General features: G+C 35.9%; 2 protein-coding genes across 2 annotated transcripts in view; both read right to left on the reverse strand.

Moving 5' to 3' along the window:
• Nucleotides 1-11,870, reverse strand: part of LOC128210722 (monocyte to macrophage differentiation factor-like) — a 19,956-nt gene extending 8,086 nt beyond the window's left edge. Inside the window, exons 1-7 of the mRNA XM_052915079.1 lie at nucleotides 11,769-11,870; nucleotides 11,457-11,537; nucleotides 6,197-6,278; nucleotides 3,648-3,805; nucleotides 3,366-3,440; nucleotides 1,797-1,898; nucleotides 1,176-1,245 (exon numbers count right to left, since the gene is read on the reverse strand). Coding sequence (XP_052771039.1) covers nucleotides 1,176-1,245; nucleotides 1,797-1,898; nucleotides 3,366-3,440; nucleotides 3,648-3,805; nucleotides 6,197-6,278; nucleotides 11,457-11,497 — 528 coding nt within the window. The 5' untranslated portion in view covers nucleotides 11,498-11,537; nucleotides 11,769-11,870. The remainder of the gene's footprint in view (nucleotides 1-1,175; nucleotides 1,246-1,796; nucleotides 1,899-3,365; nucleotides 3,441-3,647; nucleotides 3,806-6,196; nucleotides 6,279-11,456; nucleotides 11,538-11,768) is intronic.
• A 3,112-nt stretch (nucleotides 11,871-14,982) lies between these two features.
• LOC128224037 (thymidine kinase, cytosolic-like) lies at nucleotides 14,983-27,721 on the reverse strand. Its single transcript, XM_052933656.1, has 7 exons — nucleotides 27,550-27,721; nucleotides 26,436-26,467; nucleotides 26,085-26,198; nucleotides 23,853-23,946; nucleotides 22,277-22,366; nucleotides 21,478-21,597; nucleotides 14,983-21,190 (listed from the first exon to the last, which is right to left on the reverse strand). Exons 1-7 carry the CDS (start codon nucleotides 27,616-27,618, stop codon nucleotides 20,951-20,953), a joined length of 759 nt encoding a protein of 252 aa, XP_052789616.1. The 5' UTR covers nucleotides 27,619-27,721; the 3' UTR covers nucleotides 14,983-20,950.
• Nucleotides 27,722-27,867: the final 146 nt, after the last annotated feature.

Raw genomic sequence — 27,867 nt, forward strand, 5'->3', positions numbered from 1 at the left:
GTCATCTTCTAATCATGATACAGGTCATCTGCTGATCATGAAAGGAGTCATCTGATGATCATGATAGGGGTCATCTATTGATCAGGAAAGGGGTCATCTACTGATCATGTTAGGGGTCATCTACTGATCATGATAGGGGTCATCTACTGATCATGATATAAGTCATCTTCTGATCAGGAAAGGGGTCATCTTCTAATCATGATACAGGTCATCTGCTGATCATGAAAGGAGTCATCTGATGATCATGTTAGGGGTCATCTACTGATCATGATAGGGGTTATCTACTGATCATGATAGGGGTCATCTACTGATCATGTTAGGGGTCATCTACTGATCATGATAGGGGTCATCTACTGATCATGATAAGGGTCATCTTCTGATCACGAAAGGAGTAGTCTACTGATCATGTTAGGGGTCATCTACTGACCATGATAGGGGTCATCTACTGATCATGAAAGGGGTAATCTCCTGGTCATGACCAATGTATGTATGTATGTATGTCTGTATGCATTTCTTTAGACCTTGCGGTCAAGGATAACCTGTGAAAGTGCAAGCACTTATTTCCAACAGGGTCCTTTGTTTTTGCTGAAGGGACACTAGCTGAAGAGACAGCGGTGGGATACAAGGAAGTCCGGGTGCTATACCCTAGCTCTTTTTCGAAGAGACCCCTAGGTTCTTTTACGTGCTCGGTGTAAAGCACCGATAAGCGGGGTACAACTTTCTGGGGTTAAACCAGTACTGAGTATACCACTTTTCCAAGCACTACCCTTTAAATGCCGAGCGCCAGGCAAGGAAGCTACTTGTACCAACTTTTAACATCTTTTGGTATGACGCAACCAGGGATCCAACCCACCACCTCCCGCTACATAGGCGGATGCTTAATTACTAGGCCACAGAGATGGTTAATATAAAAGGTGTATATAAAATTTGAAGATTAAACAACAGATCATTCTCACTTTGACTGGAAACTATTTTATGATATAAACACTGACCATGTATACAATGTTGAACGGACTCTTCACCAATTATAAAAATACATTGATCAGAAAATAATGTGTGATACCGATGATGTTCACACTGCCGAACAAAGTGATCCCTGTGTCTGCCATTCTTTGAAGGTTTTTCAAAGTCTTAAGTGCATGAAGCTGGTTTGAAATGAATAATTTCAAGCTTACCATGTGTGTGACTGCATAAGCTGGACAAATTCCTATAATAAGGTAAAACACTACCTCTAGCGACTTGTATCTGAAAAACAAGATAAGTAGACAATAGTAAAAATATATTCATGTGTAATAAAAATAGTGTGTCATGTTTATTTACAATAAATTTATCGATTATAAGTAATCTAATTCATCTGAGCATAAGTTTCTCAGAAATAATGTGCTAGATAAAGAACATTTCTGAAGCAAGAACATGTATAAGTTGAGTTGTACACCCCAAAGTCATTCAATAACATTCATGTTCCAGAGTGAGATTAGCACAGTGTATCACTATAGAGCGGACATTAGCCACAGTTTGCAATGTTTAAGTTTAGTTTATACCGATTTATTTTAGCTCAATCATGAAGACAGCTGAATGCAGGTAAGAATCAGCCTTGAGTGTGTTCCTTATGTAAAAAAATCACAACAGTACAGGTTTTTCCTTTTGATAAACCATGAGAGTGTACCCAAGAGACATGGTCATATAACCTCTAGACTAGACTAGACTACTTGCACTCTATTTCAACAATCAGAGGCAACATCTAAGAAGCATAACACATGTCTTCAATGAAGCTCAAAGCATGTAAGGTGACATACTTGCTGTGGAAGAGGAACTGGTAGATAATGCCAAGTACAGCCCCGACCCAGACCACCCACATGAAGAAATTGTCCACACCTCCGAAGTCCTTCAGCAGCAGCCTGCCATGGACATGGGAAATGTTTAACTATGTTTAAAACATGAAATTGTATTCATAAACCAACATGAAAATCAAACTCAACTGCAAAACTGAAACAAACAACCTTTAATGCCTACACCAATGAGATTGAATATACTATCTGCATGACTTTGCATATCTATTTTGCAAGTTTAACCATATGTCCATGCCAAACAAGAACTAAAATTTGTGATGAATTCATTCAACTTACCATGATGTCAATAAAGCAAATTTCATTAAACTTACCAAGGAGTGTAGGAAGCGGAATTCACTGAACTTACCAAGGAGTGTAAGACACGGAATTCATTAAACTTACCAAGGAGTGAAAGAAGCGGATTTCATCGAATTTACCAAGATGAGTAAGATGCGGAATTCATTTAACTTACCTGGGAGTGTAAGAAACGGAACTCATTTAACTTACCTAGGAGTGTAAGACACGGAACTCATTTAACTTAACTAGGAGTGTAAGACATGGAACTGATTTCACTTACCTAGGAGTGTAAGACACGGAACTCATTAAACTTACCAAGGAGTGAAAGAAGCGGAATTTATTGAACTTACCAAGGAGAGAAAGAAGTGGAATTCATTGAACTTACGAAGGAGTGAAAGAAGTGGAATTCATTTAACTTACCAAGGAGTGAAAGAAGTGGATTTAAACGAACTTACGAGGAGTGTAAGACGTGAAATTCATTGAACTTACGAAGGAGTGAAAGAAGTGGAATTAAACGAACTTACGAAGGAGTGTAAGACGTGAAATTCATTGAATTTACTAAGGAGTGAAAGAAGGGGAGTTCGTTTAACTTACCTAGGAGTGTAAATCGTGTAATTCATTGAACTGGAGTTCATTTAACTTACCTAGGAGTGTAAATCGTGTAATTCATTGAACTTACGAAGGAGTGTAAGACGTGGAATTCATTGAACTTTCCAAGGAGTGAAAGACGAGGAGTTCATTCAACTTACCAAGAAGTAAATGAAGCGGAGTTCATCGAACTAACCAAGGAGTGTAAGACGCAGAATTCATTGAACTTACCAAGGAGTGAAGGAAGCAGAGTTCATCAAACTTACCAAGGAGTGTAAAACGCAAAATTCATTGAACATACCAAGGAGTGTAAGAAGCTTAATTCATTCAACTTACCAAGGAGTGAAGGAAGTAGAGTTCATCGAAATTACCAAGGAGTGTAAGACGCAGAATTCACTGAACTTACCAAGGAGTGAAGGAAGCAGAGTTCATCGAAATTACCAAGGAGTGTAAGACGCAGAATTCACTGAACTTACCAAGGAGTGGAGGAAGTAGAGTTCATCGAAATTACCAAGGAGTGTAAGACGCAGAATTCACTGAACTTACCAAGGAGTGAAGGAAGCAGAGTTCATCGAACTTAGCAAGGAGTGTAAGACGCGGAATTCATTGAACTTACAAAGGAGTGTAAGAAGCGGAATTCATTTAACTTACCAAGGAGTGTAAGAAGCAGCAATGAAGATATAGATCACTGCTCGGTCACCAATGTGCAAACAGTGCTTTAGCTTGCTGCAAACACAACAAATCACTTAGGCTTACATGGGTTGACATTTACTTTATTCTTTAATGCTTAACTTTACATAAATAATTATATCCAAATTTTAAATAACTTCAATCAATCCTGACCAATAACACTGTCTTCAATGAGCAAACTTCAATTTTGCATAATTATTTAATGTAAAGTATGCCCAAAATGAGTTACAAGCTACTGCTTACCTTTTAGTCCTAGCAAATGAGAGTGAGTGATACATGGTGGACGTAGTGAACAAAAAGAACAGTGCCATGCCGTAAATAAGGAGAGCGGCGACCTCGGTTGGGGATGAGGCTCGCTCCTGCATTATCTTCAAACCATAGAGGCTCGGAAATATACAGATCTGTGAACAAGCATTATTCATGTGAAGAAAATTACATCAATAAATATACAGTAATTATAGCATGATTTCAAAAAACAACTTCAAATGCCCTCAAAGTGATAGCCAATACAATGTACACGAAACCAATAAGCGTGACTTGATCTTTTAAAAGAAGATCTGCGTCTTGCAAAAGACACTTTATCTTTTAGAGATTAACATTTTTGCCTATTGATTTTAAATGTCCTTGGATGAAAAGGAAACAGTCTAGACATGAGCATATGAAATACAATTGCATAATTTCACCAAATAACCTGAAGTGTGAACACGACATTTGAGGCAGGGACCTGTTGACTGGGTCTTATGTACGTTTCCACATGGTAAACATTTGTTCTGCTTTGTCGCATGGATGAAAAAGTTACATATCGGACATTATCAAATGTTTTGTAGTTGTAACCTCTAATTGTGATCTTTGAGGTGCAACCTGGTTCAAGCCTGCCTCTCATCATTCCTATTTAAGTTAAATTTGTTCCAGATACATACTAGACATTACCATAACTTTTTTATGTAATGTAATACCAAAGTGTGACATTGATCTTTAAGGTAGGAACCTAGGTTTTGAGTGTGACACATCATCTTCAAGTGGTCAACATTTGCAATGCAGCTAGTTATTTTAAATTCATCGAATGCATGAGGAAATCACACTCCAGGCAGGACTATATGTTAAGTAATTGCATACTTGTGCCGAGTAAGATTTAAGTGTGACCTTGACCTTTGAGGCAAAACCTGTGTCTTGCTCATGACTCATCATCGTCATGTGGTGAACATTTGAGCCTTATTTAATTTATATTTGTCCCATGCATGAGAAAGTTAAAACCGGGACATTGAAATTCAGACGTCAAGACAGACAGTGCGATTACTATATGCCACCCTTAAAAGGTATCAAAATACAGTAAAAAATATGAAAGTATAGAAAATGATTATTATGCAAATAAAAGAAAAATCTGCAATGTATTTCCATACTGTCCAATTTGGTGTCCGATAAGCATGTGTATCTGTCTGGAATGGCTTACAGGTTAATTACACTATCAATATGACCAACTTAAATATCAAAATAATACACATGAAAAACAAAAACAAACAAGAGATGTTTGTCAAACATTATGCCCCCTGAGCGCCAAGTTGCCAGAAATATTTGGACAATTGAATGAAATATGCATGGACTGAAATGACAGCTGATTTGTCATTGGATGCATATGAGGCAGGTCATCTACTGGTCATACCTAATCTTCATGTCAAGTTTGATGACCATAGGTCCGGGAATTGTTGAGTTATCACTCGGACAAGCTTTGGTCTTCCAACAGACCGACCGACATGTGCAAAGCAATTATATAACCCCTCTGCTTCGAAGGGGGGCATAATTAAACTAGATGTTCACTGAAAACTGATACTTCAACTCATGCATTTAGTGACATATAAATTTCTACTGTCTACTATATAAGAAAATAAAATATGGACAATCAGAAAACCTTTTTTCAGCTTACAGTCACACTGACCTTGACCTTTGACCCACTGACCTCAAAATCAATAGGGTTCATCTGCTGGTCATGACCAATAAGCCTACCTAGTATGAGGTCCCTGGGTCAAAGCGTTCTCAAGTTATTGATCGGAAACCGTTTTTCATGTTAAGGTCACACTGACCTTGACCTTTGACCTCAAAATCAATAGGGTTCATCTGCTGGTCATGACCAATACACCTACCAAGTATGAGGTTCCTGGGTCAAAGCGTTCTCAAGTTATTGATCGGAAACCGTTTTTCATGTAAAGGTCACACTGACCTTGACCTTTGACCCACTGACCTCAAAATCAATAGGGTTCATCTGCTGGTCATGACCAATAAGCCTACCTAGTATGAGGTCCCTGGGTCAAAGCGTTCTCAAGTTATTGATCGGAAACCGTTTTTCATGTTAAGGTCACACTGACCTTGACCTTTGACCCACTGACCTCAAAATCAATAGGGTTCATCTGCTGGTCATGACCAATACACCTACCAAGTATGAGGTTCCTGGGTCAAAGCGTTCTCAAGTTATTGATCGGAAACCGTTTTTCATGTAAAGGTCACACTGACCTTGACCTTTGACCCACTGACCTCAAAATCAATAGGGTTCATCTGCTGGTGATGACCAATACACATACCAAGTATGAGGTCCCTCGGTCAAAGCGTTCTCAAGTTATTGATCGGAAACCATTTGGTATTCCGACCGACCGACCGACAGACAGACAGACCGACCGACCGACCGACCGACCGACATGTGCAAAACAATATACCCCACTTTTTTCAAAAGGGGGCATAAAAAAGCTTTCACAGAATAAACAGCTCTGCAAATGTATATTTAAGAATAAAGGTATACATACCCCATGAGTGAACATGTTGGCTAGATGCTCCAAGTCTGTTGGCTTGTAGTGCTCCCCATGACTAGCTCTCTCATTCTTTAATCTACAATCAGCATAGATATTTTACATTGACAAGCTATATCAAACAAATTTGAAAAATTCAAGTATACTTGGTAAATAAATATTGCTATTAGCTACATATTATTGGCGATCATCTAAACTTGTCGGACATGTGAAGGTAGATTTGAATCCCTAGAGAGAAAGATTTTGGTCCAAAGAGGAAGATTTTACATAATGTGCTTATTCCACAATTTCTATAGATTTTGTTTGTTTTAGGTACACTTGACATTACATTGTGTTGTTACTTGTGTCCTCGATTAACCTTTTATGTATTTACTGATGGTAAACACTAACTCTTTTCTTGCTTCTTGCTTCAATTTTCATAATTTTTAAATTCATTTTCTAGATCACAAGAAGGCCATTATGTAATTTTCAAAGCAAAATAATACTTTTATGAAATAACAATTACAAAACAGGAAAGTTATTTATGTAGATGTAGGTGGTAATAGCCTTCCTGATCATTACAAACTTAAACAAAGGATAGTTGCCTTATGGCCCTCCATCCAAATAGCTTGCATTTTTATTGCAAGATCCAGACTCATCCTGACAAAAGAGAGTTATTTTCACTCTATTGCTTGTCATAGCAACCACATTTTTTGTTTGACAAAAAGATTAAAAGGGTGTGCATAGCTTCCTAATTGCCCACTTTCTAGTTTAAAAGTTCCATTAACATGTATTGCATACTTCTTGTTTGAGTAATTACAACTTCTAGTTTTTCAGGACAGACTTACCAACATTTGTGGCTTTAAAATTTCTTCTTAAAAAAATAGCTCAAACATAAGCAGATGTTTTTATCAGTATTTCATACAGTTAACGACACAAGAAAAGTCCTAACCCTATAACAATCAAACCAGTGAGCATCAGATGGTGCTCCAGGACAGATGGATGGAGACACAGTAAACCTATAGTCTCTGCCAGTGAAACCAGAAGGAGACAAAACACTAGAATTCCATGAACCAGATGTGTAGCCTGTTGGAAGCGCTGAAAATTACTCTAGTAGTGGTTACCATGACCATGACCTTTGACCACAATATCAAAAGGGGTCGTCTACTGACCAAGGCTAATGTGCATACTAAAGTTAAAGACTTAACAACAAGTAATTCAATAGCAAACAGTAATCTCTCAGTGTCTGCCATCCTTTGCACCTGACACAAATATTAAACAAGAGTTGTTTGTCAAACATTATGCCCCCCATCCCTTGAGGGCCATGTTGTCAGGATTATATGGACAATTGAATGAAATATGCATGGACCGAAATGACAGCTGATTTGTCACTGACATTGGATGCCTTTGAGGCAGTTTTAAGATTATGACCATTCAAAGTGTGAGGATAGAGTGTGTTATGACCATGACCTTTGACCTCAAAATCCATAGGAGTCATCAGCTGGTCAACAAAAATCTAAATATCAAGCCTGAGGGCCAAGGGTGCAGGCATTGACAAGTTATCACACAGACAAGCTTTTTTCAAGGTCACCTTGACCTTTGACCCAATGACCCATTAAAATCATGAGGGGTCATCTACAGGTCAGACACAACTCCAAGTCAGGTTTGAGTGCCATGGGTGCAGGCATTGCCGAGTTATCACTCGAAACATTTTCGCATTCAAGGTCACTGTGAACTTGACCTTTGACCCAATGACTCCTAAAATCAATAAGGGTCATCTCCTAGTCAGGCCCAACTTCCATGTCAAGATTGATGATCATAGGTTCAGGCATTGTTGAGATATCACTGGGAGAAGACTTGTTAACTTTTTTGCGTTTAAGGTTACTGTGACCTTGACCTTGGCCCGATGACCCCCAAAGTCAAGAGGGTTCATCTACTGTTCAGGCCCAACCTTCATGTCAAGTTTGATGACCATAGGTCCAGGAGTTGTCGAGTTTGCTTTCAAGATCACTGTGACCTTGACCTTTGACCCCTAAAATCAAAAAGGGGTCATCTACGTGTCAGGCTTAACCTCAAAGTCAAGATTGAGGGCCATGGGTGCAGGCATTGTCGAGTTATCACTCGGACAACCTTTAACCATTTAAGGTCACTGTGACCTTGACCTTTGGCCCGATAACCCCCCAAAACAATAGGGGTCATCTACTTGTCAGGCCCAACCTCCAAGTCAAGATTGAGGGTCATGGGTGCAAGCATTGTCGAGTTATCACTCGGACAACCTTTTACCATTCAAGGTCACTGCGATCTTAACCTTTGGCCCGATGACCCCCCAAAACAATAGGAGTCATCTACTTGTCAGGCCCAACCTCCAAGTCAAGTTTAAGGGCCATGGGTGCAGGCATTGTTGAGTTATCACTCGGACAAACTTTTACCATTCAAGGTCACTGTGACCTTGACCTTTGGCCCGATGACCCCCAAAAACAATAGGGTTCATCTACTGGTCAGGCCCTCCAATTCAAGTTTGAGGGCCATGGGTGCAGGCATTGTCGCGTTATCACTCAGACAACCTTTTACCATTCAAGGTCACTGTGACTTAACCTTTGGCATGATGACCCCCCAAAACAATAGGGAGTCATCTACTGGTCAGGCCCAACCTCCAAGTCAAGTATGAGGGCCATGGGTGCAGGCATTGTCGAGTTAACACTCCGAACAACCTTTTACCATTCAAGGTCACTGTGACCTGGACCTTTGGCCTGATGATCTCCAAATCAATAGGGGTCATCTACTGGTCAGGCACAACCACCAAGTCACAAGTATGAGGGCCATGGGTGCGGGCATTGTCGAGTTATCAATTGGACAACCTTTTACCATGCAAGGTTACTGTGACCTTGACCTTTGGCCCGATGAATCCCAAAAACAATAGGGGTCATCTACTGGTCAGACCCACCTTCCATATCAAGTTTGATGACTAAAGGGTTAGGCATTGTTGAGTTATCACTTGGACAAGCTTTAAAATATTTTACCATTAAAGGTCACTCTGACCTTGACCTTTAATCCGATGAGCCCTAAAATCTATAGGGGTCATCTACTAGGCAGGCCTAACTTTCATGTCAAGTTTGATGACCATACGTCTAGGAATTTTTTAGTTATCACACGGACAAGCTTTGGTCTACCGACGGACAGACGGACCTACCGACCAACATGTGCAAAGCAATATACCCCTCTTCTTTATAGGGGGGCATAATTAAACAGAGACAGTAGAAAAAATGTCTTGATTGATTTGTGAGTACATTTCTCACTAAATCAGCTTAAGACAGATTTCTTCCATATTAGATATCAACATTGAGAAGTAGAAAACATTGATGGAGTTAGCCCGGTTTACCCAAAGGGTAATATATGCATTGATCCACTTTTTTTTTTACTTCAAGTTGGTTACAATTGCTAAAAATTTCAGACTTTTAATTGTGAGTCTGGAAGCATTTAAATTGAATCTTTTCTGCTGACAATTCATTAAAAACAGATTCTAAGTTGAGAAGCACTTCAATGATCCTGATAAATAACAGTGACAATTTTTTTGTTTAAACACTATTTAAACCTTTATAATAAACACATCTAAAGATAATACAGTGAACGTGATTCCACGTAAGCATAACTTACTGTAACTTTTTCACCAATAAAAAGTAATTTCTTTAAACTCAAAAGCTTTGGTGTTGTGAACTTTTGAGATAAAGAATTACATCCTTTGTTATTTTAAAAATCTATACACCATACCGTACAACTTATTTGGAAAATGATATCTCTTAAGATAACCGATCCATGAGGACAAATTAGATTGGTCAACAGTGAACATGAATATATAGTACACGTTACGGGCAATGAAAGATAGGGAGTTATACACAAAATAGCGATTTGGTAGTGTCTGCATGCAGAGCGAAAGAAGTGGGTTGATCACCATCAGATGCAAATATCCGTTTGTGCAGTGTATTATATTTAGGTTCAATGTAAAAAAAAATCACATTGGATGATAAGAATCAAGGTTATTTAATAGCGAACTTGGTCTCCAAAATTCCAGGACAATTGGGGGCAGAAAGTATAACCAGGCATATAGAAGCATATAAACTGTCTACTCTGGAGCTAGCTGTCAATGTGGTAAGTCTGCCCGCAGATTGAGGGGAAGTCGGTTCAATCCCCACCACAGTGGCTTGATGACAAAGGCTCATTAAAGTCACAATAAATAATTTCAACCAGCCAAAATTATATTTTATACATACTTGAACATGTATATCATCAAAATAATACATTGCCATAAACATAAAATGAGGTTTGACAAAATTCAAAAATACCCTATACTGTAATATGAAACAAGTGAAGAATGATCGCCGGGCGAAAATGTAAACAAAGACCAATTCTTGTTGAAAATTATAACTTCGTAAGCTACAAACAAAATACCTGGCTCATAGATGCAGTGGCCCGTAATATACACGTTAAAACCGGTATTCTTGTCGAGACAAACAGTATACGACGAAAATGCGAATTATCACAAGCGCTAGCCAGACATTGTTCTGTCAAAATGACATAGTACCCGACTCGCCTTAATCGATTAGCGAAAGTGAACGAAGGGCTGGAACCACCCAAACACTCAACTCTTTTCCGATGGTTCCCGTCCTTCGGCTGCTTTCGCTAATCGATTAAGGCGAGCCGGGTACTGCGTCATTTTGACAGAATAATGTCTGGCTAGCGCTTGTGATAATTCGCATTTTGAAGCATTTTCGTCGTATACTGTTTCTCTCGACAAGAATACCGGTTTTAACGTGTATATAACGGGCCACTGCATATATGAGCCAGGTATTTTGTTTGTAGCTTATGAAGAAGTTATAATTTTCAACGAGAATTGGTCTTTGTTTACATTTTCCCCCGGCAAACATTCTTCACATGTTTCATATTACAGTATATGGTATTTTTGAATTTTGTCAAATCTCATTTTATGTTTATGGCAATGTATTATATTGATAATATACATGTTCAAGTATGAATAAAATATAATTTTGGCTAGTTGAAATTATTTATTGTGACTTTAATGAGCCTTTGTCATCAAGCCGCTGTGATCCCCACCAGATGCATACAGCAATTTGTGCAGTCTATAACACAAAATATTCTTTTTTGAAATCTACCACCAAATTAGTTAATGTGATTGACACATTTGAGTAAGACTATGCTATCAGCATTTAATCTGATTCAGTATCAATATCACAGTAAATCACTCGTAACTGTACTAACTTACTTCGAGGTGTCAACAGAAAACGAAATATTTCTTCTCAGCATTGTTGGAAATTCTCAGTCAAATCGTCCGGGCCAGATTCAACTGCAAAAAAAAACACATGCAAAAACACACTATATGTTACAGACTGTCATCCGAAAATCTTCGTCCGAAACTAGAAAACTTTAATTTATTCGGAAAGCAAACACCACTAAAAACACACCGTAATAAAACGTAATTTTATTTCGTTAAAAAAAAAGAAAAACAAGAAACGCCAGTATGTGGTTTAATTGGTATCTTTTGTGGTAAAATCGGCTGAAATAAATGTGTTTATACCTGTTGTCATGAATTGTGCATGGCGTACTCTTCTTTATCGAACCAAATGTCATCTCGCACATGAAACGGACGGAGCACACAACAGTTTTGGGAACAGCTGAGAATTCCCCGTGCAGAAATACAACTGAGGCAATTCTGTCAAGAAATTTTAAATAAAGTTATCATCGGGTTGCACTTGACCACTTAGAAAGCCGATTGTGTCGTAAACCGTTAAGCACTAAACACTTCTTCCAATATTGTGCTCATCAATTCTGAGTTTGATTACTATCTATCTCTGTTTAATGTCAACTCCTCTTCCGAGTGTTCCTGACATGAACGGTGCGCGCCGGCTTCACTGTGGGGGAATGGACACCGGATATAGCTCAAAAAGTGATAAATCGATAAGTGTTTGATTTTGACTCATGGAAAGTTTTCTATAATTTCTTTGTATTTTATGGTTATATATTATCAAACTCGATGTGTTTCGAATTAATTGATCATGTGCAATATACGACTATGATGGAAATGTGTCTCCTCTTTTGTATAATAGCCCAATTCTCGCCGAAAGTAGCATGATCGCTCACAAATGTTCATTTATGTGGTACGATTTCAAACATAAATCAACAAAGTGAAAATCAAAATAAAAACTGAATCGAGCGATTTCTTTGTAATAACATTATCTAGTAATGTGTAAGTTATCAATACGATGTTTTGTTGTTACGGAGATATTCATACCTTTTGATGCCTTGGCGGTGTACTGGGTATAGATGAAGCAAATAAATAAATGCACAGGGGAAAGCTATTAAGTGGACTGGGGATAGTAACGATGTATTTAGAATAAAGAGACTGTGATAATGATTACGGCCTTTTACCTATACGCGAGCTCGAGGGAAATTGTTCGATGTTGTCCAAATCGAGGGATGACAGCAAAAAAATGTTGCTGTTTTTTGTATCTGTATGCACTTAGAACTGTTTCATTCATACAGATTAGTTTACCATGATGTGTTTTTCACAAGCATCAACGTTCGAGTCGCAAATATCTAAATATTTGAAATACGCCAGTAATCTGATTTATTTAGGAACACAAAACATTTGACCGTATAATGTATGTGGTGTTTGCCATTCATGTATACAGTATTGCTTTGTAAATCAAGTAGGTACGTTTTTGCACACAGAAAGTCATCAGTAGGGAATGAGATATTGTGATCAAATTTGGAACACGTGAAGCTTTTTTCTAAGCTTGGGTCGATGTTGCTATTACTTAGAACAGAATAATGGTCTCTGCTCGTTCACTTCAGTGAGAAAGTATGTATTGTGACCAACCCTGACAATTAAGCAGCTTGCATATGTACGTTCATTTAGGTGAGCATGGATCAAACTCATTGTTAACTAAAGTTTGCTCATTAATTTCTTATCAAATTGTACTCCCACTTTTTGCAGATTATTTGAAACAGACATACATGTATATTGTATATTAGCAGTGTTACCCTTCAATTTTTGTCCCATTTTACATGTTATCACCAGCCCACATATCTCAACTTTGAAACTATCCTCAGTACATAATACGGCTATCCCCAGTACAGTACGGTGAACATTTCTAAGGGCATATCTTTAACAGTTTAAAAGTTCCATTGCCAGTTCTTACATTAAAAATAGTTGAGCTTATGCTTGTGAAATCCTTCGATTAAGATTTTTTATTCATTCGATATATTTCCTAAAAATAACAATACTTGTCGAAATTCTGTAAGTTTCGAGGTGATCATCTCAGATTTGAAGAAACATATTATGGGGTCTGCTAAATCGTAAGCACTTTAAAGTATACCATAGGCCAAATTTGGCATTCAGCTATTAGTGCAAACACTTGTTTCATTTGTGGATACGGTAGATATGCGTTAACACAGCAAGGTCTTACCTCTGGTAAAGAAAAACAACTGCATAATTGTCTGTTTACTTATCACTTTTTGAGCTATATCCGGTGTCCGTTCCCATACAATGAGCTTGTTAGTGAAAAAAATAAAACACTGATGAGGCAAATAACATCAGAAAAGTGAGAACTAGGGTATAAAAGAGAACACAATTTAGGTAACATGCTAAAAAGTGACTGGTGAACTGGTAAAAGGATAAAAACACTGCTCGCTTATCTAATGCTTAATGGTTGCCACAGCCACTTTGAATGTGTCAGGGGTGGGGATAGTGACAATATGATTTGGCAAACTCTTCCAAAGTAAAACCTAGTGAGGATAGAATGAAAATTTGCGATAGTCAGTTTTTACTTGAATTTGTCTGAAACATAGTGGGTGCATTAGTCTGGTAAATCTTATTGGTGTTTGAATATAAGATGGCAGCGTAATAGCAATATGATGATGGTATACGTTGTAAAACATTACAAGTCGGGAATCCAGTCTACGTTGTTCAAGTGAGCGCCAACCAAGACTTTCCTGCATGTTTGTAACACTGGAGAGAGAAGTCATGTTTAACCCAACGAATAGCCCGACATTGAACCATTTCAATTTTATTGGTGTTTGATTTTGTGTGTGGGTGCCAAATTGTGCTTGCATATTCTAACTGCGGACGGACAAGGGTTTTGTAAGCTTAAGTCCTAACACTTTCTGTTTTTGTTTTTATATTTCTTTTAATGAAGTTGAGAGTATTATTTCCATTGGTGGTAATTCTTGAAATGTGAGTGTTCCAGGTGAGATCTACCACCATAGAAATACTTAATGGAAACAAAACTATGGCTTAATGTTGTTATAAAACCCTAAGTTAAGACTATCGGGGACAAAACATAAATATTGCTTCCTGAGAGTACTGTAATGTATTCAACATTATTACTTCATATCTATCATATGTATAGCTTTAATAAATTAGTCTAATAGTTGAACCCATTGTGTCAACTTCTGCAAGGACCTTGACCATTCACAAAAAATTATATGCACTGCACCTGGTTTGAACTTTGTGGCAAGTTGCACCAGTTGCAAAATGTGTCAGCGATTCATTACTTTAAGGCAAATTATTTAAGCAAGCAATATTTTAGTGCTGCCCTATTGTGACAAAAGCTCACCAAACTCAACTTGAGCTACTTGACCCAGATATACATTACTGAAGACCTGGGAAGATTACCATATTATTCGTCCCAGTGAAGACCATGAGCAGTGTCTTCTTACAGAGACAATCTCAAGTGTGGCGAATTTACAATCTGCCAAGACAGGGTTTATACAAGAGGAAGACGGACATTGGATACCTTTATAACAAAGTAAAATAATATACAAATACATAAGTCATTCATAATAGATACCCTTAAATTTGTAAAATTAAGCACATTTAATTGTATCAACACATAAAACAGGCATAAATGTGACTTACTGTGCCTAAAAGACTGAACATTATACATTAATAGTAAAATAAATTATCACTGCACATGACACAAACTATGGTTTGACGAAACATGGCAATTATCAAAAGAAATGCTTTAATAATAAATGCTAGTGAATTCCTCCATGTTATGCCAGTCTATAGAATAAAGATTTGCAGTGCTGGAAGAGCAAAATAATACCATTTATTCATGATTTTTATCCAAATGATATTGCAGTTCAAGAGTAAACATTAATCCATCAACTTAATGTACTTTATTTGGTACCAGTTCTTCACTATAAAATCACACATTTGGTAATTTCAAAAACAGAAAATTATCAAAATACGGAAAAGTCCTGGTCTTCTGGTCCATTTGATAGTTGTAAAACAGGGTAAGAGCCACACGCTTTAGATAGCGAAAACAAACATTTAACATGTGAAATAATTGGATATTAACAAAAAGTTATGTGTGACATCAGATCACACTAATGAACACATGCAGGTGATAAAATCATGAACAGTATGCAAAACAGCACAATAATGGGTATATTACAAGAATGGATACAATACATTAACACATTAAAAATCAGTTAAAATTCCAACTTTAAAAAATAGCTGTCGCCAGTCCTGTCCGGCATTTTATTCTAACCATATACTACTTATTGGTGTTAATTTATTAACTTTAGGGTCAAGCTCCCTCGGAAAGTAAAAAAAAATGATAAAGTGTTTGCTAGTTATTGAGTTTTCTTGCTTAAAGCATGCCATGTTGGCCATTTTGGGTGTGTCGCCATTGATAGTCCTATTATTCAAGTAGCGTTAGTATTGACAAAATGTATGAAAAATGTTATTTCTGTGGTGTATTTTATACATAACTGTTTTAATTTATCAATTCTCAAACCCTCGTTCAAAACACATTACCGATACATTCAAAATTGCAAAAAGTTGCGTGTCGCCAATATTTACATCAGATACGTTAACGCTTTTCACAATACAAAATTTATTGCACAATATAAACATAGAATATTATGATATGGCGTATTATAGTACTGAAGGTATGAACTAACATAATAAAAGTTAAAATACATGGCATGATTTATGTTTTGTTCACACGATGATGCCAAATCCATAAAAGTGCCAGTCAGACAGTCAAAACGCATCAGATATGTTAAGCTGTTAATGCTATTTGCGACAACAACTTGACTGTCACCAGTCCTAAATGTCGGCGATTTGTAAGTATATATGTATACCTTTGAAAACATATAAGAAGTAAAAATGATATAGAAAAATTAGAAAAAAATAAGCATTATACAAATTATGCGCATCAGATACGTTTTCATCAAATACGTTAACAACAAAACACAGATCATCTTATCTCATCGATTTTTCGTTTTTTTAGCATTCGTGAATTATTTCAACTGTTTTTTTAAATGTCATACGTATCCCAAATGATGACGTAATCAACAAGATGTCTGAATATTAAAACATACTCGCTGAACAGGTCATTTTGGTGAATTCGTCTTTATACAGAGGTAAGTGAAACAAGCTTTTATTGAATTTCACATACTTTGACATTATTATTTATTGTTAAACTATAATTTACTACATCTAGTGGGTTATTAATAAAATAATCACTGTCGTTCCTATGAAAAAGCCTCTCAAACAATGTTAACGTATTTGATGAATTGTTAACGTATCTGATTGCACTTTAGTTTGTTTTTGATAATGAACGTATAGCAGTGCCTAACAATTTTGGTGTTGAAACACATGTATTTGTGACCTATTTTCATTGGAAGTGTAGTAAATAATAATAATCGTACTCCGTTGTACATACATGTTGTTAACGTATTTGATGATTTTGTTAACGTATCTGATGATTGTTCTTGTTCGAGCGAACTGAGGAAAATAATAGTGTTGTATCGTCTCCAAAATGTTACAATGCCGTTGGAATTCCTAGTGTTGTATGTCGCAAGTACAATTTTATTCTTTAACCTTTACTTTTGATATTTGTCTAGGTCAAAGATGACCAAAAGTAGAGCCGAGTATCAGAGAGAATATAGAGAAAGAAAAAAGAAGAAGGATCCTAACTATCTGAACTCAGAGCGTATAAGAGCTAAAGGAAACAGAGTGTCGATATCCAAAACGAGTAAGAGAGAACAATCAGCAATAAGGCATAGAAATAAAGAGTACAGTAAAAGATATAGAGCCAAATTAAAGATTAAATCCACATTGAATAAACCAATCAAGCCAGGAATTGATCTCAGAACAAGTTCCAACAGTATCAAGTTCGACTGATACTTGTATTACGGTAGAACAATGCCAAGAAAATCAAAGTCAGACAACGTTACTACAGAAAATGACAGTAAAGCTCAATTTCAAAAGAAAAAATCAGGCCAGAAGAAAAAGGTCTAAATGTTTGCGACAAGCAAGCTACAAGGTATGTTCACTTATGAACAAGGTAAATGAGCTAAAGAGAGAAAAGAAAACACTGCAGAAAAGATTTCAGAGATTGAAAGAATAAAAAAGAAAGCCCAATACATCAGCTGGTATGTCATCAGTACGGTCTGATGATAAAGGAAATCAAATGACGCCTAGATCACAAACGAAGCATGACTTAAATATCCTTTGAATAAAGAGTCGTTCGAGAAAAGTAGTGAAAAAACTTGAGATGTCAAATGCTATTCTTGCTGAAGTAAGAGATGCAGTACAGAAGACGAAATCTCAGTCAGAGAGAGGAGTGATTATGAGAGTGATAAGTGGCAAAATATTGAAAAAGTACAAGTGTCTAGACACTGTCCGAAAACAGACTGGTCTTGGTAGAAAGGGCATGAGTAAGACAAACACCAAACAGGTCAACCCTATAGTACGAAAGCGCCTTGAAAAAGAGAGAAACATGATCAAGACAAAAGTCATTCAGTTCATGGAAAGAGACGATGTTAGTATCCAGATGCCAGGGAAGAAAGACTGCAAAACTTATGAAGGTGAACAGAGACAAGTGCGCATCCTAAATGATTATCTAGGAAACATATATGAGATATACAAAGCTGAAAATCCAACAGAGAAGCTGTCAAAGTCAGTATTTAGCAGGTTCAGACCAACATATATACTGTTGACAAACTTGATTTCTAGAAATACTTGCCTCTGTAGCAAACACCAAAACTTTGCAATGAAGTTAAAAGCGATGAGATCGGCAAAACTAGAAATATTGCCCAACCCTGAAACAGTAGGGAAAACTATAAACATGGATGGAATTATGGATATTTTGTCCAAACTAGACCATTCAGAAAAGGTTACATTTGAAAAGTGGCAAAGGGTGAATGATGATGATGACGGCAAGAAGAGGATGAAGATTGTAAAGGTGGAAATGGAAAAAGTAGAATTTCAAGTATGATGAGAAATGAATATGACGATTTTCTGGGCCATGTTGGGAGGATAAGATCTCAGTATGAAGCACTGAAACAATTGAAAGCAAACTTGCCACCGAATCATGTAATAGTAAACATGGATTTTGCTGAAAATTTTACATGTGGGAACATGGATGAGATTCAAAGCGCCTACTGGAACGCTGCATCTGTGACACTTCATCCAGTAGTCGTATATTACAAAGACGACTCCGATGAACTAAAGCATACGAATTACATCTTTATTTCCGATGATGGCAACCATAATGCTACAGCTGTGTACACTATCCTGAAAGGTCTCGTTCCCTGCATTAAAGAGATGTTACCCTCCACAACAATGGTCCACTACTGGACTGATAGTCCATCGTCACAGTACCAAAATAGGTATATATTCAACCTCCTGACAAAGCACAAAGAACTATTTGGCACTGAAGCTCGATGGAACTATTACTAATGCGGACATGGCAAAGGGCCATGTGATGGACTAGGGGGTGTTGCAAAAAAACAAGCTGGCAATGCCTGCAAACAAGGAAGGGCGACAATACAAAATGCTAGACTTTTTTAACTGGGCAAAGGCAAACCAAAAAAGCATTGAGTACAAATTCTACTCACAAACTGAGTACGATAACAGTGCAACTGAACTTAACGAAGACAAATCGAAAGCAATCCCTGGAACAATGAAGCTCCATGCGATCATTCATGTAAGAAATCAGTTTTACACAGCTACTACATCTTACCATTGCGCTCGGTGTTTGGCAAATGACCCATGCATGCACTGGGAAACAGTTCAAAACAACAAACCTGAAAACGAAACATCTAATGGTCAGAAGCATGTCCCTGCAGTTGGAACGTTTGTTCTGGCCAAATATGACAGAAAAATTTACGTGGGAAAAGTCTTAGAGGTTGACTGCAATTCTAAGGATGCCATGTTTCATTTATGGAAAAGACCCGAGGCAAAGGTCCGATGCTGCTTTTCGGATGGCCCTCAAGAGCTGATGACTTGTGGGTTAACTTCGAAGACATCATATCTACAATAGAAGAACCTTCCCCCTATGGCAAGACCAAGAGGCAATACCGATTGAACAATGATGATGTCGCCTTAATTGCTGATGATTAATAATTGTTGTTTCGATGTTTAAAGTAACAGTGTTTGTTTTATATGACAGCTAAGAGTTACATGATGTGTTAACGTATCTGATGTGTTTTGGTTGTCACGACTTAATTATCAGAATTGCATTAACAAAAGTGTTTTAATGCTCTATTCATATGCTTTGTGGTGTATTAGAGCATATCACTAACAAACAATACTATAGAAATACCAATGATCCTATTATTTTCACAATTATATGAGAATTATCACTATATTAAAATATTCTCATATAGTTATATGCACCTTAAACTGCGATGTATGTAGTTGTGGTATAAAAATGATTTAACAATTATGGATACAGTTGATGATGTTGGTTTACGCTGTCAATTTTAACTTTGTTGTCAGTTTACTATGTTATTAAGTCAATGATGTTTTCCATCAGATACGTTAAAATTTTAGTGACCTAAGATTCACGTAAAATATATTTTTAGATATCTAAGAAACATTAATCAATTTATACAAATCAACTGAGAAAGTTAACATGTAATACTTACAAAAATGACTTTATATTATGTGGATTATATTAGGATATATGAGGAATGACAGATATGTTATATAAATTGAAATTTTAAAGTTGTCGAAATATAAGTTATGTTTTAATTGAAAGCATAATGACATGCCTCAAACCTAAACAAAACATATCCGATTTTGATTATAATAAATTAATGTTTCTAAATTTCAATTAAAACTTGGTATTAAATAACAAAGTCCACTTTTGACTAAACAATTATCATTATTTAACGTATCTGATGCATTAAAACTAAACCTTCCTTAACTTGACCAGTTCAGACATTGTGTATGTGATTACAAATGACCCACTATCAGTTTTCTGTTGCTTAAGTGTTCTAGTTTCAATAAATATTGAGATAAAAGTAAACATATTCAGGTTGTTTTTCTACATTTTCATCAATGAAGTTGGAATTGTAACTGATTTTGAATGTAACAGACACTATGACACTACAAATAATGTAGTATATTATCTACACAGGTAAATAAAAATTCTATGTAATAATCCATACCTATAAAATCTATGCTAAATTAGTTAATAAAAGGAATAGCTTGCTAAAGACGGGGCTAAAATTTAAACTAATTCTATCAGAAAAAAGTTGATTTTCAATTAATGTAAAATATAAAAAGCTTTAAAAATTGGTCAACAGTTAACATAGTTAATACAAATTGAGCTGAGAGGTATATTTGCGAATTATGAAAATATGGAACAATATTTGAAATAGAAGTGATAAAATAATGAAAATATCACTGAAGAGTGTCGATGCATAGATAAATGGTAATACTGTCAAGTCTGGTTAGATTCTTGGTGGTGCGGTAAATGTGAGCTGGCGGTTGATGCTTCCAGTCAGGTCTTTGAGGGATCGTTCTTCCTGGAGGGTGGGGGTACCTCGCTGTAAAGAGGTCGCAGACTTGACTGGGGATTTCAACTTGTATGGGGAGACCATTGGGGACTTCCGTGGAGATTTTTTGGTAGGAGATTTGAAGCAGTCTCTACAAACTGCCCGATACATGTCAGCCCCTCCTATCACTTCTACCTGCAGATTTTAACAAAAAAAATACACATGAACGGGAAAAAAATCAGAATGCATATAAAAAATAAAAAAGATAACTGTTCAGCTGAGCTCCATATTAAATGTAGTACAAAGTTCCATTTGATATATGCAAAAATGGAATTCTCTTAAAGTGTGGTCATTTTTATCTGTGCGCGGTTTTCATTATTAATTAAACCAACTCTTTTTTTACTAAATGTACTTCATGTGTATGTATTTAAATGTTCAATTATCTATCCATAACCATATCCTTAGATCATTTAGATTCTCACCGACTGGTCAGTGGTCATTCTTTTTGTGAAGTAACCATCAGAATTACATGTCATGCACACTGCAGACAGCTTGATTACATTTTCTGCCAGTGGAACCAGATTCAAGATGTTTCCAAATCCCTGAAATAAGTGTCCAGTTAATGATAGTAACAATACTTGACACACCAGTGTATTGTTTTTTTTAATTTCTATTGAATCACAATGAAAAGTAGTTATTAAAAAAAGTTCATTTTTACCATAGAAGCAATCTTTTTATGTTTATGTTTATTTAATAACAACGCCTTACATTAAAATTTAAATACATGCAGAATGGCTAAAATGCACTCTAAAAACTAAAATAAAGAGCTTGATTGTATACTTTTATCTTATCTTGTTAAAAGATATTATCATAGAATTGAAATGTTGGTTAAAATATGTACATATACCATTTAGATATATCAAGATTAGACACTATCAAAGAAGATAAATCTTCGCATTTATTCTTAAAAAAGATGACACTCTATCAAGCTTTTAAATATAAAATAGGTTCCCTATCGAAGAGTTTAGTCAAATCGGTACCATATGATAGGCAAAGAATAAAAGATAAACAATAACAAAATCCTTTCTTAGCCCAGTGGTCGAAATAAGCACAAGCCTGCAAGCGATGCACTGGTCAAATGCTTTCTGGGCTTCCTAATCCTGAATTTTATATAGCACCAAGCGCTGCTAAGCATCAGTCTTAAGAAGTCGGGCATGTTCAACCAAAAGATGAATTTCCATGACTGTTAGCCATTACTATTGAAATCAGTTAAGAGCCTACCTTTCTCTGGAATGTTCCATCTAATGCTGCAACAATGACCACCTTGCCTTTGTCTGCCATCTCATCACAGAACGACACAACATCTGGGAACTGAAGTAGTCAGAAGGAGTAACATACAAGTCTCTACATAATGGATGTATTTGTTTAATTTACTCAATTAGAATGATACAGCACTTTTTTCTTAACTGATACATTTTCACTTAACTCTGAAAGAAAAAGTTTTGGTAATAAGGACAGTGTTCTTTTTCTGACTAAAAATGGGACTAAAATTCGGCACCACTCACAAAAAAACACACCATCAAGTACTAGAAACAGTATGCTTTTCCCAAAACTTTTAATATTTTTTTTTTATGAAGACATAACTATTAATAAGTCTACTAGTACTGATGTTTTAAAGTGGTCATATTTTCTTTAAAAAGCAGGCTTTGCTTTCTTTTCTTGAAACAATGGTTAAGTTACAATTTTAGGCATTTGGCGCAATTTTTACAATTCAAACGATCCTAGCCTCATTCAAATAACGGAAAAAATGACTTCTTATCTGTAGCACTGCACACAATTATCATATCAACTACTGGAATTATCAACACTTTGCTAGACTTATGTCAGTATGGTTATTTATTAACTAGTATGTAATTTATCATTAAGAAAACGAGCTGTCATAGAGCTCGACTATTCCGCCGCTTTTCAGTGTAAGGATTGACCAAACATGCATGGATCACTGTTAGATTAGATTTCAATGCAATACATGATGTATTTGCTGAGATATTAACATAAATATGGTTACATGCAAAATTCTAACCAGAATTTTTAAGTGTAATAATAAAGGGCCATTATTTGCAAAACACAGTTATCTAACTTGATTATTCAATTAGGTTGGGTGGTTGTATAAATTCTCAATGCAATTCATCCAGTAGTTGCTGAGATATTAACCTATGTGTGCTTACATGCAAAACCTTAACCAGAATTTCTGAGTGAAATAATAAAGGCAAGTATTTGCATTAAATGCAAACTAGAGTTATCTAACTTGCAAAAATTAAGTAGGTTGGATGGTTGAGTACCATTGTATCAAGTCTCAATGCAATACCTCAAGCAGTTGCTGAGATATTAACCTATGTGTGCTTGCACGCAAAACCTTAACCAGAATTTCTAAGTCAAATAATAAAGGCCTATTATTTGCATTAAATGCAAACTAGAGTTATCTAACTTGGTTAATTGAGTAGGTTGGATCATTGAGTACCATTGTATCAAGTCTCAATGCAATACATCAAGTAATAGCTGAGATATTAACCTATGTGTGCTTGCATGCAAAACCTTAACCAGAATTTCTAAGTCAAATATTAAAGGCCTATTATTGGCATTAAATGCAAAGTAAAGTTATCAAACTTGGTTAATTAAGTAGGTTGGATGGTTGAGTACCATTGTATCAAGTCTCAATGCAATACCTCAAGTAGTTGCTGAGATATTAACCTATGTGTGCTTGCACGCAAAACCTTAACCAAGGGGTGACGCCGACGCTTGGGTGAGTAGTATAGCTCTCCATATTCTTCGAATAGTCGAGCTAAAAACCTGCACATACAAACTGTCCTTCGTCGATGCCAATGATTTCGTACTGTAGAGCCTCTTCCTCCAGGTCTGCTAGTTTTGTAGCTGCTACTGCTGGAAGTGTTTGTCTGAAAGCAACAACCACATACTGAATATGCTGCTTTGTCTCAACTGAATACTACAATAGAGAAGAAATCATGTTTCTTCCCCTTCAAGTTGTTAATCATTGCAACATGCTGCATACTACAAATAGCAAATGCAGCAGTCAGAATATAGCACAAGTTCACAACACAGGGTGGGAATTATTTTCACAATGTGAATTTGGCCTCTAATTGTTAGTTTAGTTGCAATAAGAACTAATTTTATTTTCGCAATGTGGCGAGTCGTGAACAGTGCTTCAGACCCATTTCCCCCAAAAGAAAAACTTGATGAGGAAAGGCCTTAAGAACAAAACCTATAAATGCATCTAAATGTAATGTCAAACAAGAGCAGTCACAGACAGCTATATCCCCCGCCTCATGGGGCATTTTTTGAAACGACAGCCAATCAATGGTAAGGGTAGTTTCTAAGGAACATAAGAAATGCATGGGTGAAAGTTTGAATTTTTCAAAATACTGAAAATAGGGTGTTTACATAGGGAAATGCCATTTTTACAATACAATATATAGGATAAATATTTTCCAAAATACTGAATTCAGTATCAATACTGAAAACTTTCACCCATGGAAATGTGTAAAATTAAGAAAGGGCAATAACTCTTTCAAAAAAGGTCAAATTGCAAAAGCCTGACAATATGCGCTGCGTCACTATATAGTCATAAACGTAAGAGGAGTTGCGAAGAAACCAATTTTAAATGTAAAAAAGGGGCAATAACTCTTGCAGAATTGCACGCATAACCTTAACCAGAATTTCTAAGTCAAATAATAAAGGCCTATTATTTGCATTAAATGCAAACTAGAGTTATCTAACGTGGTTAATTGAGTAGGTTGGATGGTTGAGTACCATTGTATCAATTCTCAATGCAATACCTCAAGTAGTTGCTGAGATATAAACCTATGTGTGCTTGCACGCAAAACCTTAACCAGAATTTCTAAGTCAAATAATAAAGGCCTATTATTGGCATTAAATGCAAAGTAGAGTTATCAAACTTGGTTAATTATGTAGGTTGGATGGCTGAGCACCATTGTATAAAGTCTCAATGCAATACCTCAAGTAGTTGCTGAGATATTAACCTATGTGTGCTTGCACGCAAAACCTTAACCAAGGGGTGACGCCGACACTTGGGTGAGTAGTATAGCTCTCCTTACTCTTCAAATAGTCGAGGTAAAAATGGTCGAATCGGGAAAGCCCGACAATATGCGCGGCTTCACTTTATGATCATCAATCTGTGAAAGTTTGGTAGAAATCGCATGAAAAACGTAAGAGGAGTTGCGAAGAAACCAATTTTAAATGTAAAATAAGCAAAGGGCAATTGCCCTTTCAAAAATGGTCAAATCAGGTAAGCCCGTCAATATTCCCTGCTACACTTTATGATCATCAATCTGTGAAAGTTTGGTAGAAATCGCATGAAAAACGTAAGAGGAGTTGTGAAGAAACCAATTTTAAATGTAAAATAAGCAAAGGGCAATAACTCTTTCATAAATGGTCGAATCGGGAAAGCCCGACAATATGCGCTGCTTCACTTTATGATCATCAATCTGTGAAAGTTTAGTAGAAATCGCATGAGAAATGTAAGAGGAGATGCAAAGAAATGAATGTGGGACGGACGGACGCATACACATGCACGGAAGCGCGCCTACCATTACTATATCCCCTCCCCTTTTCAAGGCGGGGGATAACAATAAATATAATATTTAAACACATAAACAGCTTGTTCTTTTTAAACTGTGCAGGACACTCTAATATTTAAACAGGTGACAAATCATTTTTGGGGTTTGCAAACCAATGGAGTCTACCGACTAGTTTAATTTTGAAAAAGATTTTGACTACAGCAAAGTAGACATGACAAGTCTTTAATGGCAATATAACCGTTGCAAGGTTACACAAATAGTACAAGTCCTTATTTAAAGCATATCAAGCCCAGCAGGCTGTGATAAAAAAATAATTTCATGTTTTTCCTATTGCACTTTTAGTGTCTTTTTGCTTAATATTCTCACCAGATAATAAATTAAAACATCAAATTTGTTCTCGAAAATTTGATTTTCATTCAATCACTTGCAATACTGCATAGGGTAATTTATTATTTCAAGCAAGTTACAAAACTGACCTGTCATGTGTTGCAATGTTTTCCTTATCATAGCGGATATCTTTCGCATACTTAACCACTAGACAGCTGTAGTTGGCAATCTGGTAGCGCTTCATTCTCCTCATCAACTCTGTTCTGTTGAACACAATTTTATAAAAGATGTGAAGAATTTTGAAGAAAATATTTAAATGAAGTTATTAAGATTTTTCCATAGAATACCTGCATGCAAAAAAACAACAATAAATATCTATTTACTGATATTTTCATTTAAAAAGTTACAGCTTCCTGACGTTTAAAAATAAACCTTAATTTGATCTTTGTACTGGTCTTACAACCAGGCTTAGAATGGCGTATTTGAAATATTATACTTACGTTTTACCAGAAAACATGGGTCCAAAGATAACCTGCAAAATTGAAATAAAATAATAATTTCAAGTGAAGTTTGAAAGAGATTGTAGGAATTCAATTTAGGGAGTGATTTGTCTAATTCAAAAATGGTTATAACAAATCATATCCTCTATACCTTCAAATTAAAAAGAAAATTTATATATATATATATATATATATATATATATATATATATATATATATATATATATATATATATATATAAAAATTCTTTATGGAAAATATGTTGTTAACACAGTACCAGGTTTTATTCAATGTAACAATGGACATTTTTACATTTCACATGATTTAACAAGTCTAAATAAAACTTCTGTTGGTCTTAATATATAGCAGTGTCAGTGTTATTTTATTTTTTGTAGATTCAATATTGGAGATTAAAGTTATGGTGTAAAATGCTTATAAATATTTACATTTGATGACATGCCAGGGGGTGCATGTTCCTTGCAAACTTTGCAATTTATTTTGTTCACAATGTTCAGCGTATTGACAGAGTATGCAAGATCGATGTTCAGGCCATTCATCCATTTTTTTTACAGATTTTAATAAAGAAGTAACAGTGCTGTCAGTTGTTTCTGATGATTTTATAGTCTTAGGACATCTGCTTGTTTCTCAATTTCTATCAGTAGAGGAAGTGCATGGGTGAAAGTTGGAAATTATGAAAAACCTGAAATATTTTGCTGGGGGTCCCCCGCGGGTCCAGGACAAAAACCCTGATAAAACTGATGCCTGTCTTAAATTACTTTAATATATGGCTAAATAATATTTTAAGTTTTTACCAACAAGTTCATACACAAATACAAAGATTTTAATTCATTTGGTCAATAAACTACCTAAATAACAATTATTTGTAGAATATAAACCCTTCATATATGTATACAAAAAATAAAAAAATATTGATTAAAATTAATGAGTTCTGAGTGGATTTCAAGTTTTGAGTGGATTTCACGCTCGATTCCTGTATCACCCTGTACCCTCTTTAACCTATCTTAAATGAAGGAGTTTGCAAAATTGCTTTATTATATAATAAAGTTTATTGGAAACTGATAATATTCAGGTATTTTATTTTAATACAGCTTACCTGAATATTACCCATTTTCTTTGCATGACTTATGATCGGAGAAGATATAGCTGGGGAAGATGACATCATTTTGACCACTTTACAAAAAGTGAATAACAAAGAAACAATTGATATTGCGCGAAAATCTATACAAATTTCCCTCCAACACAATCAGTGTTACCTAAACGCTTAGTTCGACGCGTAAACGTTTGATATTCAATAACGAGGGCATTCGGAGCTCCTCGGCCATTTTTTTCAAAAACAACCTCGGATGTATGCCGGTACATCTGTTGAAGTAGTCCGTATTTTTTTGAATAAAAGCATTAATTAAATGTAGTG

The sequence above is a fragment of the Mya arenaria genome, chromosome 2 (assembly GCF_026914265.1).
Source record: "Mya arenaria isolate MELC-2E11 chromosome 2, ASM2691426v1".
Lineage (NCBI taxonomy): Eukaryota > Metazoa > Mollusca > Bivalvia > Myida > Myidae > Mya > Mya arenaria.

Bases quoted from the DNA above. Each gene is read 5' to 3' on its own strand.
- LOC128224037 (XM_052933656.1), bottom strand. From the start codon at position 27,618: ATGATGTCATCTTCCCCAGCTATATCTTCTCCGATCATAAGTCATGCA. The intron at 23,947-26,084 runs GTCAGTTTTGTA...TGTTGCTTTCAG, and splicing joins AACATTGCAACACATGACAG to ACAAACACTTCCAGCAGTAG. The intron at 21,191-21,477 runs GTGAGAATCTAA...TAAAATCTGCAG, and splicing joins GAATGACCACTGACCAGTCG to GTAGAAGTGATAGGAGGGGC.